The sequence below is a fragment of the Triplophysa rosa genome, linkage group LG17 (genome assembly GCF_024868665.1).
Source record: "Triplophysa rosa linkage group LG17, Trosa_1v2, whole genome shotgun sequence".
NCBI classification, from domain to species: Eukaryota; Metazoa; Chordata; class Actinopteri; order Cypriniformes; family Nemacheilidae; genus Triplophysa; species Triplophysa rosa.
Window position 1 is genome coordinate 8785220 of NC_079906.1, and position 17328 is coordinate 8802547.

Genomic DNA, 17328 nt, shown 5'->3' on the forward strand with positions numbered 1-17328 from the left:
ATCATAAACATAATAAAGACTTTGAAAAATAGGCAAAATAGGACCCCCTTTAAAACTTTTTGATATTAAACATTTTGCTAATCGATTCAGGATTTGCTACTTGACAGTCAATTGCAGATGTTATTGGGGAAAATAACCCACAGTTCACCCCAAAATAAAAAATTGTTATTACTCATGCCATTCAAAACCTGTACATAGCTGCTGTCCTTCTAAAACCTTGTTCATATGTCATACTTTTTATTTATTTTTTGCCATAAATCATTATTATTAATCACTCTTTATGTTTGTCACTGTGTTTTGTAAATATCTAACCAATAGAGAATATTCAAAAATGCTTGTCAACTTTGACAAGACAGTATTTAATCATTTAAAAAGCAGTGTTTTTTCCATTTCCTAAAAAACTGCTAATTTGGACATCCGAGGTTTCGGAAGGACATCAACGCTATGACTCTACCTCTGTGTTAGTGCAAAATCAATCTGAAATAGTAACAGTAGATCAATTCATTTTTTATTACATACAAATATAAATAGCCGAATGTACATTAGAGTGTTTAGATGGCAAACAATGCCTTAATTTATAGTGGTACAGGGATGTGGCTTAAATCAAAATGGCTAAATGAGTCACATTTCTGAGACAAACATACAATAATACATCATTAATATCATCCGTCATCACCAGATTCCATATTATAATAATACCCACTGTGTAAGAAAACAAGCACGCGATGGCTTTTATAGACAAATACTGAATGGGTGTTCAGCAAAGTCGAGTCTTTTTTGGCCTTGTAGGAAAAAAATGCAGAACTACCTGATTGTGTTGTACAAAACAATATTACTGAGCTAGCTGGATTACATTACTGTAATTGCGTATGACCGTTGTCATTTGTTTACAACTTTTTTTACAAACATTTAATTAAATTAAAGACCATTTATTTATTTATTTAACAAAAATTCAAGTTAACCACTCTGCAATTTGTTTGGTGTAACATCTTTAAATAGCCATACTGAAGAACAACAACACTACACAGGCATAGCTGTGAAATATACTTGCTGTAGATAGCTGAAGGCCTGCCTGTTACAACTGTGCAGCACAACACAGATGGAATATGGCACGGTTTTATAAATAGACCTTGAAAGAATAAAACATCACACCTACTGTATATCTGCTCTGAGATTAGAACAGCAAGTACTTTAAGAAGTAAACCGAGAGCAGTCGAAAGTCACCACTGCAAAAGAAGTTGATCAGATTGGAGCATTCCAATAATAAAGACATAAAACAAACAGCGAAGATATTTAAAAATTCCATTATATAAAAATGAGAGAACAATACATATAACCAGGACTAAACCAAATTACACACAAACTCAACTGATACGTCTTTTGTACAAAAACTGTTTGGAGGGTTTTGAATAATGTACAATCATGCTTACTCTCCCCCTTGGAGTAATCCGGAGAGCATGTAAATGTTGTATGTGTGTATGGTGTATATACCCACTGCATTCTCTACTTTCTATCACAACACGTTTTAAATACAATCTCCTCTTATACATAAACAAAACTTGAAGAGTCCATCTTCATAATAAACCATTCAGAATAGGAGCATTATTATGTGCCTTTAAATAAACTACATCTCCTCCTTTCTCCCATTCATAAGGAGCTGACAAATGTTTTGTCCACATACACGTGATGCAGTGCTTCGTTTTAATATGTCTGAGTCCAGTTTCAGTCACGTATCCCAACACTCGAGTACACCTGATACATAGTATCATTTTAGATTTCGGTTGGTTCTGTCCTCCCAGACACTAGAGGGTGCTGTGTAGCGCAACTAGCTCAGCTTCTGGAGCAGTTTATCCTCTTGCAGTTGAAAAGGAACGCTGACGGACATCTCGGCGATGAAGCGCTCGCACGCCTGCCGGCTCACCTGCTTGCAGAAGCGCAGGTCAATGCGACAGATGCTCCCGCAGCGTTTGAAGTAGCTCAGTGACTGATCGGTGACCCTGTTACACACTGAAGAGAGAAAAGAGATGAATAATCAGTGAGCGGAAATGAACAGTTTAACACAATTAGACTAGAAAACCCCTTTAATCTGTTGTTAAAGGAAAAGTTAACCCCAAAATAAATATTCTTTCATCACTTTATTTACACTCATGCCATTTCAAACCTGTATGACTTCCTTCCTTCCGCAGAACACAAAGAATATATTTTGCAGAATGTTGGTAACTAAACAAAGTTAGACCCTGTTGATTTCCATTCTATGGACACAAAACTACTAAGACATTTCTCAAAATACTTCATTTACTAGTTTTGAATGACTAAAGGTGAACTATCGCTTTAACAATCATAACATATAAGTTGTTCCAAATCTGTAAATTTCTTTGTTCTGATGAACACAGAGAAAGATATTTGGAAGAATGCTTGTAACCAAACAGTTCTTGGACCCCATTGACTACCACAGTAGGAAAAAATGCTTTATAAATGACGTTGTTCTGTTGAACACAAAAGATTATATTTTGAAGAATGTAGGACAGCAAACAGTTCTTGGGCACAACGCAGTCATTTTTCCTATAGGGTAGTCAATGGGGTCCAAGAACTGTTTGGTCACAAGCATTCTTCCAAATATCATTCACTGTGTTCAACCAAATAAAGAAATTTATACAGGTTTGGAACAACTCGAGGGTGAGTGATGACAGAATCTTTATTTTGGGGTGAACTGTTCCTTTATGTTAAAAAAAAAATCAGTTTCAGTGACAGACCTTCTATTAATTTACATATAGAATGGTTTAATAAAACAAAATTCTGTAACAAGTTGAAAAATTAAAATTGCTAGTGTTTTAGAAATGAATCTTATTTAAAGGCGGGATAACATGCCATGTCATGCATTCTGACTTCTTTACACTGTTAAACGTGCTGGCTTCTCATGCTTAACATGGTCAACTTGTTAAAAAAACGAGTTGGACGTATGACGTAGTATTTCTGTGCTAGATACATTCCCCCAGCACTCCAACTTGTTTCGGAAAGTTTTTTAAAAGTCTGGATCCGTAACAGGGATCCTATTCCTATTATTGTGCAATTCTCCCGGAAAAGCACGGCAAGGCGAAAGAAAGAGCCCGCCCACGCTCCAGCCGATGAGCAAGACCCGCTTACCATCAAGATTGTCTGTGCTGCGTCAAGATTGTAGGCCTGCAGCTGCAGCTCATTACTATTGCGATAGCGAAGTTTAGGTGCGTCTGTTTGTTCACGGCATTTCAGTGATGGATGTTATACTGTATAAACGGTGGATATAACACTGGATTTGGAGAATGTTTGAAACGGATAGATGGCGAGGTCCCAGTGCTAAAAGATGCCGGACATGAACTGCACGCGGTAAGTCAAACCAAGTCATATGTTTGTTCTTTGTTGGCAATCGGCGTATAGGTGCATTATATAAAAAACACGAAGGGATTAATGCAATGATGTGTTGTGTGCTCGTGTTGTAGTTCCGTCCCACTGCCTGCCTCCAGCATCTCGTGTTTTTCGGAAATAATCATACAGCTGTATCTCTCTTTTATAAATTTGATCAAACTAAATACTCTTCGAAGATACGACATATGCAATACTACTGTATAAGCACTCAAGATTGATATGAGATTGGCAGAAACTGAGTGTTGTTACCCGATCTTTAAATTTGATTTTCATTGTTATAATTTTGTTCAAAATACCTTTTTTATTTTTTATCACTGTAAGCTGAGTGGATTGGTACAACTCTAGTAATAAGTGGTAATGATATAGTAGGTAATGAAATAGTTGTTTTCTTAGAGACAATTTTAACAAAAACGTGAACTGCGTTAATTAAAACCACAAAAGCTTGTTTTTGACAATTTCTATACAGTAAGCAATATACATTACAGTATATATACAGTACCAGTCAAAAGTTTGAAGATTTGAAGTTTTTCTAAATATTTTAAATCTTTTAATCTCAAGGTGTGTGCTTAAATGTCTTACTTTTGTAGACAAAAATATAACTGTGCCAACATACTAATATCACTAGAAAACAAAAAATCATCAAAAATATTGTTTAAATGGATGACCAAAAAAATGAACAAAATGCAGCCAAGAACCCTAAATAGATGGGAACTCCTTCAACACTCTTTAAAGAGCTTGCCAGGGTGAGATCTTGAGAAGCTAAACGATAAAATGCAGAGAATGATTTAGCAAATTCTAGTCAAAAGACAGCTGCTTTGAAGATGCTAAAATATAACAGTTTTAGATGCTTTTAGTCACAACATAATTCCCACAGGTACACTTGTCCTACTCTACAGATTTAATTATTCTAAAAGGTGGAAAAAATTCCAAACTTTTGAGTGTACAAAAACCGTGTAATTACCAGAGAGGTTGACGTCGGTTAGGGAGTCTCTAGTGGTGGTCCCTGCAGCCGTCAGCAGGTTGACTGACTGATCATTTATATGATTGCAGTAACTCAAATCCAGTCGTGATAGCAGAGGCATGTTTTTAATAACGAGCCGCAGAGAGTTGTCGGTGACGTCCAAACCAGCCAGACGCAGGTCAGTGACATTCCGTAGTTTGCTGCGTGTGTCCATTTGACCTGTTACAAATGACAGATATAGACAATATGATAATGGGATATGTAATGATGATGTACAGTGGCTTGCAAAAGTATTCATCCCCCTTCATTTTATTCACATTTTGTTATGCTGCTGCCTTATCTTAAACTACTTTAAATGATTATTTTTTTACATTAATCTACACTCCATGCACAATAATGACAAAACAAAAAACTGATTTTTGACAGCTTTGCAAATTTATTAAAAATAAAAAACAAAAATAAGTACATTGCATAAGTATTCAAACCCTTTTCTGGGACACTTGAAATTTAGCTCAAAGCATTAGTTTTGCTTGTTGATGTTTATACACTTCGAGTGGAGTTAACCTGTGCCAAATTCAATTGAATAAGTATGATTTGGAGAGGCACATACCTCTCTATAAAGGGTGCAACAGCTGAAAATGCATATCAAAGTAAAAACCAAGACATGAGGTCAAAAGAACTGCCAGTAGAGCTATGAGACAGGATTGTATCAAGACACAGATCAGGGGAAGACTTATGAAAAAAATCTGCTGTATTGAAGGTTCACAGAAGCATGTAGCCTCCATTTATCCTCAATGAAAGAGGTTTGGAACAAACAGATCTCTTACTTGAGCTGACCTCCTGTCCAAACTGAGCCATCGATGAGGAAGGGTCTTGGTTAGAGCGGTGACCAAGAAGCTGATGATTACTCTGGTTGAGCTCCATGATCATATATGGAGATGGGAGAAACTTACAGAAGGACAAACATCACTGCAACACTCCAACAATCTGGGCTTTAAGGCTTAGTGGCCAGACTCAAGCCTTTGCTCAGTGAAGACACATGGAAACTTGAAATATGCAAAAACGTACTTCAACGAATCTTTCAAACTGTCAGAAACAAGATATTCTGGTCTGATAAATCTCAGATTCATGCATCATGTCTGGAGAAAAACAAGCACTGCTCAACACCTGTACAATACCGTCTTAACAGTAAAGTGTAGTGGAAACAGCATCATGATGTGGGTGTTTTTCAGCTTCAGGGACTGTACACAAAATACGGAGATAATGATCATGAAAACGTAGCCCAGAACATTCATAACCTCGGACAGGGCAGAAGGTTCATTCTCCAACATGACAATGATCCTAAGCACACAACTAAAACAATGCAAGAGTGGCTTATGGACAACTCTGTCTATGTCCTTGAGTGGCCCAGCTAGTGCTTGAACCCAACTGAACATCTCTGTAGAAACCTGAAAATGTCTGTCTACTGATGATCTCCATCCAACCTGACAGAGTTTGAGAGGATCTGAGGTGAAGAATGACAGAAAATTGCCAAATGCAGATGTGTAAAGCTTTTCACATCATACCCAAAAAGATTTGAGTCTGTAAAGGTGCTTTAACCATTTTCTGAGTTAAGGGTATGAATACTTATGCAATGTACTTATTTTTGTTTTTTATTTTTAATAAATTTGCAAAGCTGTCAAAAATCAGTTTTTTGTTTTGTCATTATTGTGCATGGAGTGTAGATTAATTTAAAAAAATAATCATTTAAAGTAGTTTAAGATAAGGCAGCAGCATAACAAAATGTGAATAAAATGAAGGGGGATGAATACTTTTGCAAGCCACTGTATGAATCAGTGAATTTGCTTGTGTGCATTTTATAACTGTTTATTACCTGGTCTGTTGTCAGTGGGAGGAGACAGTAGGTCTCTCATCTGGGGGTCTTTGAGCCCCTCAACCCACTGCAGATCTAAAGTACGCAGCAGAGGACAACTGGAAGTGCAGAGAGCCGAGACGGCCACCCACGAACAGCCAGACAAGAGGAGAACCCTCAGACCTGCGTCCAAACACATGCACAGGGGTTTAAAGACATCTGATGATGTGGATCTGAGCAAATGTGCAAATAAACACTGACCTGGTAGTCGGTTGATAAGCCAACTTAATTGCTTTTTGGAAATGTTGGTCCAGCTCAGGTCAAGAGTCATGGGCTGTCTGCGAATGATTCCACTCAGCATGAGAGGTGTGATGGACTTGCAACGCTTCAGATCGATACGGGTCCATAACTTTTTGTCGCAGCACCTAAAACACCCAAAGATATTATTTTCGGGGGGGGGGGTGTAAAATTACAAAACAACTAATATGCAATCATATTGCATATTGTAGGGCTGTCGCGATAAACCAACGATAAATATCACGTGATTTATGCACAGCTTTTGAGTGAAGTACGGGAAAATGCTGCTGCATCCGAAAGCCAGAGGGCGCTCTCGTGCGGAAACTCCAAATACGCACTGCAGAAGAAGACCATAACACAATCTAGAATCTAGGAAATGCCTATGGACATCTTTTATCACTGTTACTCAAGCCTCATCAGGTATTTTAATGATAATAAAGTATATTTATAATGATCATGTTTGACGGGTGTTGCTTTTTCAAATGCACATTATAAGTGACTCAAGCTCGCACTGCTTTTAGATCGAGCAGCATTTCCTACTGATCCCAGAGACGAGCTTCACGGAAAAGCTACGCATAAAAAAATCGACACATTGCATATCGCAGCCAGCTTGATTTCAATAGGATGTAGTGGTATCGCGATAAATTATCGTGCAGCCCTAGCATATTGCGATAATAACATTTAGGACCCGTCCCATATTCCCAACTAGTAGCCTTTGTTAGCTTTCTCGAAAAAGTCCATGAGACCCTAGGTTATCATCTGATGGTTAAAAATGGTGCTCATGAGCACACTAAAGACACTTTTACGAAGATTACAACAACACAAACTGCACGTGGCAATGCAGTCCATGCTACATTATGTCACAGGAATGCACAATGCAAGGGCTGATGGTGACATTTGGGACAGGACCTGAAATACCAGATCAAATAATAATCCAAGTGTGCTAAACTATTCTCACCAGCGGTTCCAGGTCCGGCAGACGCGCATGCACAAACAAAGCTCACGATGGCTCAAGTGACTGAAGATAGCCAACCAGGCTTCCCGAGGAGCTACATGATTACGCCCGTCGGCCAGCGGTAGCCTGTCGGGCGGAGGGCAAATGGGAGGTGGCCGGATCACGTGCCGTTCCATCTGCACACACTTTGGAGGGGAACGAGCGGGAAGGGGCCTGACCGCAGGTGAACTGCGGTTCAAGCCCAACGGGGTGATCTGAGGTGGATAAAAGTGCCGCAGCTCCCAAGACGTTCCGTTCATCTCTCTGGCTCGCAGGTGCGGCCTCTCCCCTCCTCCGTCTCCGCCTCCTCCCCTTTCCACTCTTTCGCCTCCTCCGCCGTTCCCTGCGGTTCCGTTCCGTAAGCCTCTCTTTGGTTCCTCGTTCTCGCTGTCCTCCGGTTCGCTCTTGAGGGGCTGCTGGTTCTCATTGGCCAGCGAGTGTTCGGTGCGGCGGATCTCCATGTTGAGCTGCTTGCTGAGCTCAGCACTGAGCTGTCTGTTCGGAGGCTTTCGACGGTGCCGTTTCACCCGGGCTCGTTGGGGCTTTTCCTGAGTCTCGCTGCTTTCGCTGCTGGGTCCTGCCCTCGGGGAGCTGCACCGCGACGCGTCGCTCTCGAGCGATAAGGATTGGTTCTTTAAAGCAGGGCTGCTGTCTCTACCCCGTTTGCTGTCTTCCTCTTCTTCTTCGTCGTCGTCGTCCTCCTTGTCTTCATCTTGGTCTTCCACTTTTCTTATGTTGCTGTAGTCCCTCAGGGATCTAAAAGGTAGATCCCTTTCTTCCCGCCTCTCGGCATCTTGCTCTTCCTCTTTCCTAGCCATGCTGTAGTCTTTCTTGAATGAACGGCGAGGCGGTTCTCGCTTCTCTAGCCTTTCGTCCTCCTCATCGGTGTTACCGTCATCTTCTTCTGTTTTCATATGGCTGAGTTTGGGAATCAAAGGCTCTTCGGGCCTCCAGGGCTTCTTAGGCTGTAAAATGTTAACAGTATTTCAGTCAATTCATAAAAAACTTTGTGCATCTTATTAAAAATATATCTCCACCCAGTTCTACTTAGATTTAGATTCAAACCCATGACCTTGGTGTTGCTTGCACCATGTTCTACCATTTAATCTACAGAAAAAGGTTTGCATACTGTTCATTGATGTTACCTTCTTTTTAGTGCTAGCCTCTTCTTCCTCTTCATCATCGTCAAATAACTTCCTCTTCTTCCTCAAGAAGTTGGGAACTTCAGATCGTGGTCTTGGCAGACCACTGGGACTCAAGAGAGGGGGTAGACGTGAGGGCAGGTCCTCATTCTTCAGCCTGGGGGTTTCCTCTCTCTCAGTTTTTCTCTTCACAGACGCTGATGCAGAAGAGGTCTGGTCTCCATCCTCTCTTCCGTCACGTCCTGCTTTCTGCTCCCTCAGCAGGGAGCCCGGCAGGTTGGATGCGTACTTAAAGCCTGGTCCCCGCTTTTGCTTGCAGGCCAAAGAGTGGTGAAAATACAAAAGACAACTTTATATCTTTTGATTGACATTAGTTATGAGACAGTTTGAATTGGGACAATATATTACCAGTAACACATTACAATGCTGTTGTATTTGTTAACATTTGTCAATGCATTAACTAACATGAACTAACAATGAGCAAAATAATTTTCAGCATTTATTCATCTTTGTTAATGTTATTTAATATCAATAACATTTTTCAACTGTTATAGTGCGTTAACCTTTGATTTTGAAAATGCATTAGTAAATAGTAAAATTGTGAATCGTATGCACAAATGAACATTAACTAATGTTAACAAATATTTGAAGTAATATATTTTTGTCATTTTCTTTAAGGGACATGACACCCCAAAATAAACATTCTTTCATCATTTACTCATCCTTATGTCATTCCAAACCTGTATGACTTTCTTCTGCAGAACACAAAAGAAGATATTTTGAAGAATGTTGGTAATTCTTTCGTTCTTCTTTGGTTGAAAGAAGAAAGAGTCATAGGTTTTAAACCACATGAGAGTGAATAAATAATGACATTTTTGGGTGAACTATCATTTGAATACTTTTTAACACTTTTATAAACACTTTGTCACCCAGTACTTTCTACCAACCTGTTAGAAACACTCCTGCAATGCATCTGTTACCCTCAACGTTTATTTAACCTCTCCAAAGCTGTTCCCCAGATACTCACTTTTCCAGTTTTCCCTGCGTAGTTGCATTTAGGACATTCCCAGCAGTTCGGAAGCTCATCGTTCACAACTCCAGCTGCATCTTTCACCTATATTGACAAGATATCATCTTATAACAGAGGCATAAAAGAGCCAGAGTGTGTTTTCATGTTAACAGACTCCCTGTAGGTAATCTGACTACAGCAGCACACAATAATTAAAGAGGAATTGAATGGAGTTAAATACAGCCACAGCACACTAACACACCCAACCTCCTTCTATTCTGTACTTATAGAAAACAAAAAAAAAAGGGAAACAGTATACGCCATTGTGCATTGACATCATTGTGTTGTTAGGTCAGGGTTTGTCAACAAAGGTCAAGGTAAAATTTTATTGGTGTGACCTTGAGGCAGTTGGGATGGACAATCTCATTGCAGATGGAGCACTCCATGAGCATGGCGTTAAACTTCTCATCTTCATCGTCGAGCGTGTCTTCTTTACCAGCCTCGCCGCACACTACACATACAGCTGTATGCGGTAACACAGGCTGTGGAAAGAATATGGAAATGTTAACACCCGTATATCAAACACAGATGTAAGTTTTTCCAAACATTTTATAAATATGTGTGTTTTCTTGGCCAAAACTAGATCTTTTTTATAAAAAAATATTCTTAACTGTACTTCTGTACCAACTCTGCGACCAGTTCATGAATCTTGTCTGTGTATGTGTTGCTGAGTTTCTTACCGCTATACACTGTCTCATAATGCAAGACTGTTTCATGCGACCGGGTCCTCCAAACTTCTTCATGTCCTTACAGAAGTGACACTCTCCACATTCCGTCCGGACACACGCCTCACACTTTCGGCATCGTGTACGTCGGCGGCGGGCTCCAGAGGAGGTCCGGTTGGATGGCAGCTTGACTGCTGTTGTGGTGGATGAAGAGCTGGATGCTGCCGGAGTCGTCGCTGTTGATGCAGCCATTTTGGATTTTGGCCGGTTGGGTAGCCGTTGCTAATGAAAGCATAAGAAAGAATAAGGTGAAATGGATCAATATTTGTGTATTAGATTATTGACTTCAAAAGGGTAAAACACTACCCAGTTTGAAGATTAAACTAAAGCAAAAAAGTCTTACAAAATGCAGTATCTTGTAAGTCACTTTAGAAAAAAAGTGTCTGCTAAACACCTAAATGTAAATGTACTACAGCTATCATGTTGCCATATTGGACCTATAACATACCAGCAACAACCACCAAAACAATTTGCTGTATAGATTTTCACCCCAAATAACAGCTTTACGGCACAGCAGTTGTTGCACACAAGGGATAGGGATAGTTCACCCAAAATAACCACATTTACTCATTCTCTTGTCATTTCAAACCTGTGTGACGTTTTCTTCCATAGAACACAAAAGAAGATATTTTGAAGATAGTTGGTAACCGCACAGCGCCGGCACCCATTCACGGGACGATTTGCAAAATTCTTCAAAATTTATGCTTTTGTGTTCTGCGAAAGAAAGTCATATTAGTTTGAAATTACAAGAGGGTCAAGTAAATAAGGAATTTTCATTTTTGGGTGAACTATCACTTTAACGTGGTCACTCATTTGATCTACTTTCTTTTGTATAACATATAGCAGAGAAGTACACATATTGAGTTGTGGGGTAAGTCCATTTCATACCATTTGCTTGTAAAGAAGATTATCAAAAACAGCACAAGTCATCTGGTTTGCACCTGATCAAATGTGTTGCTAAGTGCTCTTCTATAATTACCTCATTCTGTGCACTATCCAGCCCTCCACGACTCAAAGCTCTTACAGGCCCCTCTTATATTGTATGTTTACCCACTCGCAGTCATAAGACTCCTGTAGGATTCTATTGTATGATGCATTCAATATGCATTCATCTTCTGAAATTTATGCTTAGACCCATTATTTTTTCACTCTTAAGATTTGTTTAGCATCAATCTTGCAATGCTGATGCAGCTGAGATTTAATCTGTTTAGGGACTAACATCAGGCTGCTCTGATATCTAGACCCTTGCACTTGGTCTCTAATGCAATAAGCAGCACAAATAGTGGATTCCAGCAAACAGCCTCATAACATTTCTGTGTTGCTGGCACTGCTGACAGTCATATACAGGTTTGAATAAATGACATAATTTTAAATTTGGGGTGAACGATCCCTTTAATTCCTCTATACCAGTGAACTACCCAGCGTTTTGGTACTGTGATTTTTCTTTAGTTTAGTGAAATGGATTGACTGTGACACCAAACATATGCATAATGAAAATTGTATTTTTGTGTTGCCACAAGCAGTCTTGCTAATACAACAGATATTAAGGATGAGCATCTATACAATCATTAGAATTCTCCACTTCACTTCTTCATCCACAACCATCTTCATCTGTGTTTCCTCCATTTCAAATAAGTGTCGTTGTTATCTTGCCTCCCAGAAAATGAATACAGTACAACGCATGCACAAAACTGCAGTGCAGTACTGGAAGTCTGTCCTTCTGCAAGTGTAACCATGGCAACACAGCAGTTCCTGCTGACTGGTGGAGAAAAGGAAACTGAAATGGTCTTCTTCGAGGTTTAATTGTTTCAGAAGGGAGAAGTGGTTGATGACTTCAACATCAGTTTTTTTTACAACAACTGTATTTAGTTGGAGATCTTTCCATCAAGGGATTAAACATTAACATTGTGCAGTCATTACAGTGTTTTACATCATTATACTCATTACATCATTACATACACACACAGTGTTTTAATGCTGTAACAAGGATTGTGTGGATATTCAAAGATCTGGCAGGAGATCAGCGATGCCATTCATCTTCATGGGATGGTTTAGATCCAGCACCTAATTCATCACAGTCGAACTCAGAAACAAACACTGGTGTACATTACTTCAAATCCCACTCTCCTTCATATGACATCATTTCCCAACAAAACAACTATAATGCAGTTATTCCTCTGGTACTCAATGTCATCATAACAAATACAAGAAACTGCAGAGCAACACAGACTGAAGACTATAGGAATGCACAGAGCCCAACTTTTTGTGTTTTTGTGCTTTGGAGTGATGCATCACAGCTGTGACCTCAACTCTCCTTGTTTAAGTAAGGAAGCCATTACGAGATATGCATTTCAAAACAAGAGAATGCTGCCTCTCTGCCAACGTCCTTCGGCTGTCATATGGCCACCTACTTCTTCACCTCTAAAGAACGATGGTTTGGACTGCTTACGGGTCATCTAAATCAGTCCAAAACAAACCAGATTGTTTAGAAGTGCTTATTCTGTTATGTGCTGAAACATGTACAGTAAATCAATGTTACATATGTTGAAATTTTCAAGTATTCGTGGAGCAAGGTGTGCCTTATGAATAAAGAAGGAACAGGCAATGGCGCAGATGGAAATGATTGAAGCTCACAGTTCGCTGCTTGTTGGGATTGAACCAGCCCTAAACTTTGACCACAACCCTGCATCTCGTCGGCAGGTGATGGATTGCAAGAGTACCAGGAAGTCTCGGGGATCATTCATCAACACAAAGAGAGAGAACGTGGGGGTGGTTCAGTCCTACGGATACCTGGGAGTCCAAGAAAATAGCTGATTACACAAACAGCACAACTGTGCTGCGCAAAAGAAATCATGAAGAAATTATTTTCTGAGTCCTAGCAATCCAGCATGAAGGTCATGAAAAACCTATCATACCTCAATATTCTACATTCTTCAACATGCTACAATAATTACTAGCTACCCAAGAAGACCCTTTAAGATGTGTTCAGGATTCTTAGACCTTTTTAAGATTTGTTTAGATAGCGTGCCACCCTTCAACAATGAGTAAAAGGTTCTATTCACCTTTTTACTGGGACTAGGAAAAATTTGGTTTCCAGACCAATTCTTCCACAATTCAGTGTACCCACCGATTAAGACGATCTGTTATTCTTCTTTGTGATGAATGCACGCAACAATACACGCCAGCCAAAGCATAATTACAATTTGATCTTCCGTATAAGTGGGTGTTTACTCAAAGGCATCAGCGAGTGCTTCGGCCTCATTCTTGTCACCTTTATATGGCCCGTCATATGTCATGAAACTCAGAAGTCAGGGGGAGTGGATGTCAAAGGACCCAATGGGTGCTTGAATCATAAGGCCGCAATTCATTAATGTACCAGAAGAGTAAACCTACCGCCTCTGCAGAATGAAGTGCACAACAATGATGAGCCAACAAGTCAGTGACAACATGTTGAACTTTAGGTGCTCTGTGTGGGGAAACATGTAGACTCCTTATGATGCAATTCTGTGTAATAAGCAAGTTAAAACACTGGACAATTTGTGCTGACCAGTAGTCTTTGAAACACACATATATCACAAGAGACTGAAGAATTTTAGTAAATGTACCTTTTTGATGTATAGATTAGTGACACACCTACCAATGCTAAACTTTATCAGTGGGACCCCTTAAGAGCAGCTGGGCTCTCCTTTTGTTCCCCCCCACTTTGCTTTCCCCTCCCCCAGTCTTCAACAGCATTGGATCTGCTTTTGTGATAAACCCAGCTATACAAGACCACATACAAAAATTAGGAACTTTTTCTATGCATACATTCTTTGTGTTTTGGTGAGTGTGTGTGGCTCTTATTTGACTGTGACTTCTACTTTGTATGTGTGTGCCGAACACAGCCCACCATGTGTTTCATGTCATAGTGACTTTTCTCATAATATAAATACATCAGACTCACAGCAGTCTGACACGAAAATATGCACATAAACAAAAAACAGTTGATCTTTCCTACCAATCTCTTTTATGGTTAAAGCTGAAAAAAAATCTAAAACTCCTAGTTGATCATTAAAAGTTTTAAGCCAACCATATATAGTTGTATTTCCTATAGATTTGTTTTGAGTAGCAGTGCATCACGGGAAGAGAATTTAAGGGCAACACATGTTTGGTCATGCCGCTTAGAGGAAACTTTAATCCTATACAATTCGCACTCATAACAGAGTAAGAATATCTTACACCAAAAAGTCAAAACCAACAAGTACAAATTTACTAGCTACAGATCAAGAACTGAAAATCAGGGGGAAAGTAAAGAAAAGCACCAAAAACAGGGATGGGTGCACAAAGGTACAAATCTGATCTAAAAATGAGACAATCCTGTTTTCCTTGAACTAACACAAAACCATTCTGAAGTAGTCATACATGACTCAAAGACCTCAACCAACATCTCAGTGCAGACAAACAATAAAACAGAAGCTAAGTATAGCGGGCAAAGGAATGTTTCCTTTTCTGTCTTATTTCCCATTCCTACCAACCAAAGTGCAACCCAAAACAGGAGAATAAAAAGAAGAACTGCGAAATGAGCAGATGAAAGGACCTGGTGGAGAAGGCACGTGCTGACATTTTCCAGGCTTGTTTGAGAGTCATGCTGGTTCGAGGAAGGGAACCTGAGAAGGCAGCTAATTGTTTGTGTGAGAGTGAATGTGGTGAGATAGAGAGAGAGCGCCCTGACCTGTTCGGCTGTGTCCGAGTCGTAATCCTCATCGTCGGCGCTCAGTGACATGGCCATGGCTGTTTGATCTCATAGCCAGCCAGACAAACAAATCATACACATGGCTATGCCCCCAGAATCCAGTCGCCCTCTATTCCTCTTCTTCCAACCTTCCCCAATGTCTTGCTTTTCTCCCCCTTTCTTTTCCTGTCTGAAATGGGCAGCTGCACAGGCACACACCAGCCTGCTATCTCATGCATATGCACCAGAAAAAGAAGATGGGGGAGAGGGGGGACTTAGCTCAACCAATCAGAGAACACCTGGCGTCCAGTTACAGGCTTGCCTACAAAGAGCACACATTGTGCTGGGTCTGGATGGGAGATGGAGGGGGAAGGGTAGTGTTGCTGCACACAAAGGACTAGTCTGACATTACCAGGAGAAGCTTTTACCATGTGAGAGCAAGGTCTTGCTCTGTGAGTGATTCAGAGGGTCTGATTTTGTCTTCCTTAAATACAGGAAGTTGTCGGTTTATCTGGGTTTGATTGTTTCTGCCTGCTTTGATGTTTTCTGCAGTGCAAGCAGGTTTCGACAACAGTGTTTGTAGGATGAGGAGGGGTGCTGATTTGAATGACAATGGCTGAATGTCTTTACAAAATCTTAGGGTAGATTTAAAGGAATGCAATTGTTTGAATCAGCATTTTTATGAATGTAATCCATTCTGTGGAACAGACAATTTGGGTATCCTCATTTCATTTGGGTTGATGGTTTGTTGGAAATACAATGTAACAATGAACTCAATTTTCTTATTGTTAAACTTACATGGACGCAAGTGACTGATTCAGGCTATACATTTTAACAGTATGTGTGTTCCCAAGACTTTCTGCGCTACTGAAGCAACGCTCTAACCATTGAGCCACAGAAACATCAACTTCACGGAGGCCTGACAGATATATGTTATGCAGTGTATTGTTAAGATCCTTCCATGTCATTAAATATAGCATTTTGAAGAAATGTTATACATAAATCCAAAGTTTTTATGAGAACTATGGTTAATTATGGCAAGGTTTATATATTATTCCTCAAAATGTTTGGAAAAAAATGATTTACTATTTAGAAGAGATTATTGTTTCAAGGAGTGTTTTAAACATTTCAAGAATGGGATGTTATTTTAAAAACATAATAAGCCCTAATGAATTTGGATGTGAAATAGCGAAAGTTTTCGGTTTTCAAAGGGTAGCTATACATTAGAAATGCACATTTTGAAATAACTCTTGTCCATCAACAGGTAAAACCAAAGAATTGTCAACTGAGAGAACATTGTAGAGCTGAGCTGATAAGGGAACGATTACGGAAACAACAGTAGCAAACAAACTTGCAGCAAAAACAATGAAAACAATGGAAGAATGAATGAAAAGGTCTGAAAAACTGTTCATACATACAGGGAAGAGGATGAAAAGAGAGGCAAAAAAGATCACAGTTTCAGAACTGCACCATTTAGGCCTTGTCCACACGTACACTGGTATTTTTAGAAACTGAGTTTTTCCTTCTTCCTTTAAAAAAAACATCGCTTCAAAAACACGCTACAACAAGTGGCGATAACCCAAACCATAAAGCCGTGTTGGCCAATCAGAAGCCTGGAATCTGACATCACACAAAGGAGATAGCGGCGCGCATTCCAACGTCATATATCTGGTTTCACCTTCTACACAACAACATTGAAACTGGTGTGTCTTCACCCTGGCAGGAGTTTTAAAAAAATGTCAGTTTCAATGACTGGTTACTGCATTTGCGTGTGGACGAACAGCCAAACCGCATAGAAAAAGCTGGGATTTTGGAAATACCCGTGTGGACAGGGCCTTACGTTTAGGGGTGCCTGGTCCTGCTCCTGGTGGGCCAGTGTCCTGCAGAGTTTAGTTCCAACCCTAATCAAACTATTTATTAATTTCAAGTAACTCTGAAGATTAGATGCTTCCGGTGTGTTTGATTAGGGTTGGATCTAAACTTGATAGACAGAGGCCCTCCCACAACAGGATCTGACACCACTAATTTAGTTGAATCTTGAATCCACCATTACATTCCACCTCCATGATGAGAAGCTTATAGCCTATATAAACTGCATGTAAGAAAAAGCACACTGTGAAATATGGTGACGGTATATTGATGCTTTGGTGCTGTTTTGCTGCTAGAGGTGCTGGA

General features: G+C 39.9%; 1 protein-coding gene across 2 annotated transcripts; it reads right to left on the reverse strand.

Annotated features, from left to right (window-relative positions):
* Nucleotides 1-486: 486 nt before the first annotated feature.
* On the reverse strand, nucleotides 487-15438 carry kdm2ba (lysine (K)-specific demethylase 2Ba). 2 transcript variants are annotated; one of them, XM_057356929.1, is made up of 10 exons: nucleotides 15154-15438; nucleotides 10398-10664; nucleotides 10056-10199; nucleotides 9676-9762; nucleotides 8652-8960; nucleotides 7471-8471; nucleotides 6477-6640; nucleotides 6237-6398; nucleotides 4364-4582; nucleotides 487-2007 (listed from the first exon to the last, which is right to left on the reverse strand). In XM_057356929.1, exons 1-10 carry the CDS (start codon nucleotides 15208-15210, stop codon nucleotides 1826-1828), a joined length of 2592 nt encoding a protein of 863 aa, XP_057212912.1. In that variant the 5' UTR covers nucleotides 15211-15438; the 3' UTR covers nucleotides 487-1825. The 2 variants fall into 2 exon arrangements, with proteins under 2 accessions (XP_057212912.1, XP_057212911.1); XM_057356928.1 differs by having other exon boundaries at nucleotides 8652-8968; nucleotides 9675-9762; nucleotides 15154-15437.
* Nucleotides 15439-17328: the final 1890 nt, after the last annotated feature.

Coding starts and splice junctions, on each gene's coding strand:
- kdm2ba (XM_057356928.1), bottom strand. CDS start 15,210: ATGGCCATGTCACTGAGCGCCGACGATGAGGATTACGACTCGGACACA. Junction 8,969..9,674: donor CGCAGGGAAAACTGGAAAAG/TGAGTATCTGGG, acceptor ACCACTCTTTGG/CCTGCAAGCAAAAGCGGGGA. Junction 8,472..8,651: donor AGGCTAGCACTAAAAAGAAG/GTAACATCAATG, acceptor AACATTTTACAG/CCTAAGAAGCCCTGGAGGCC.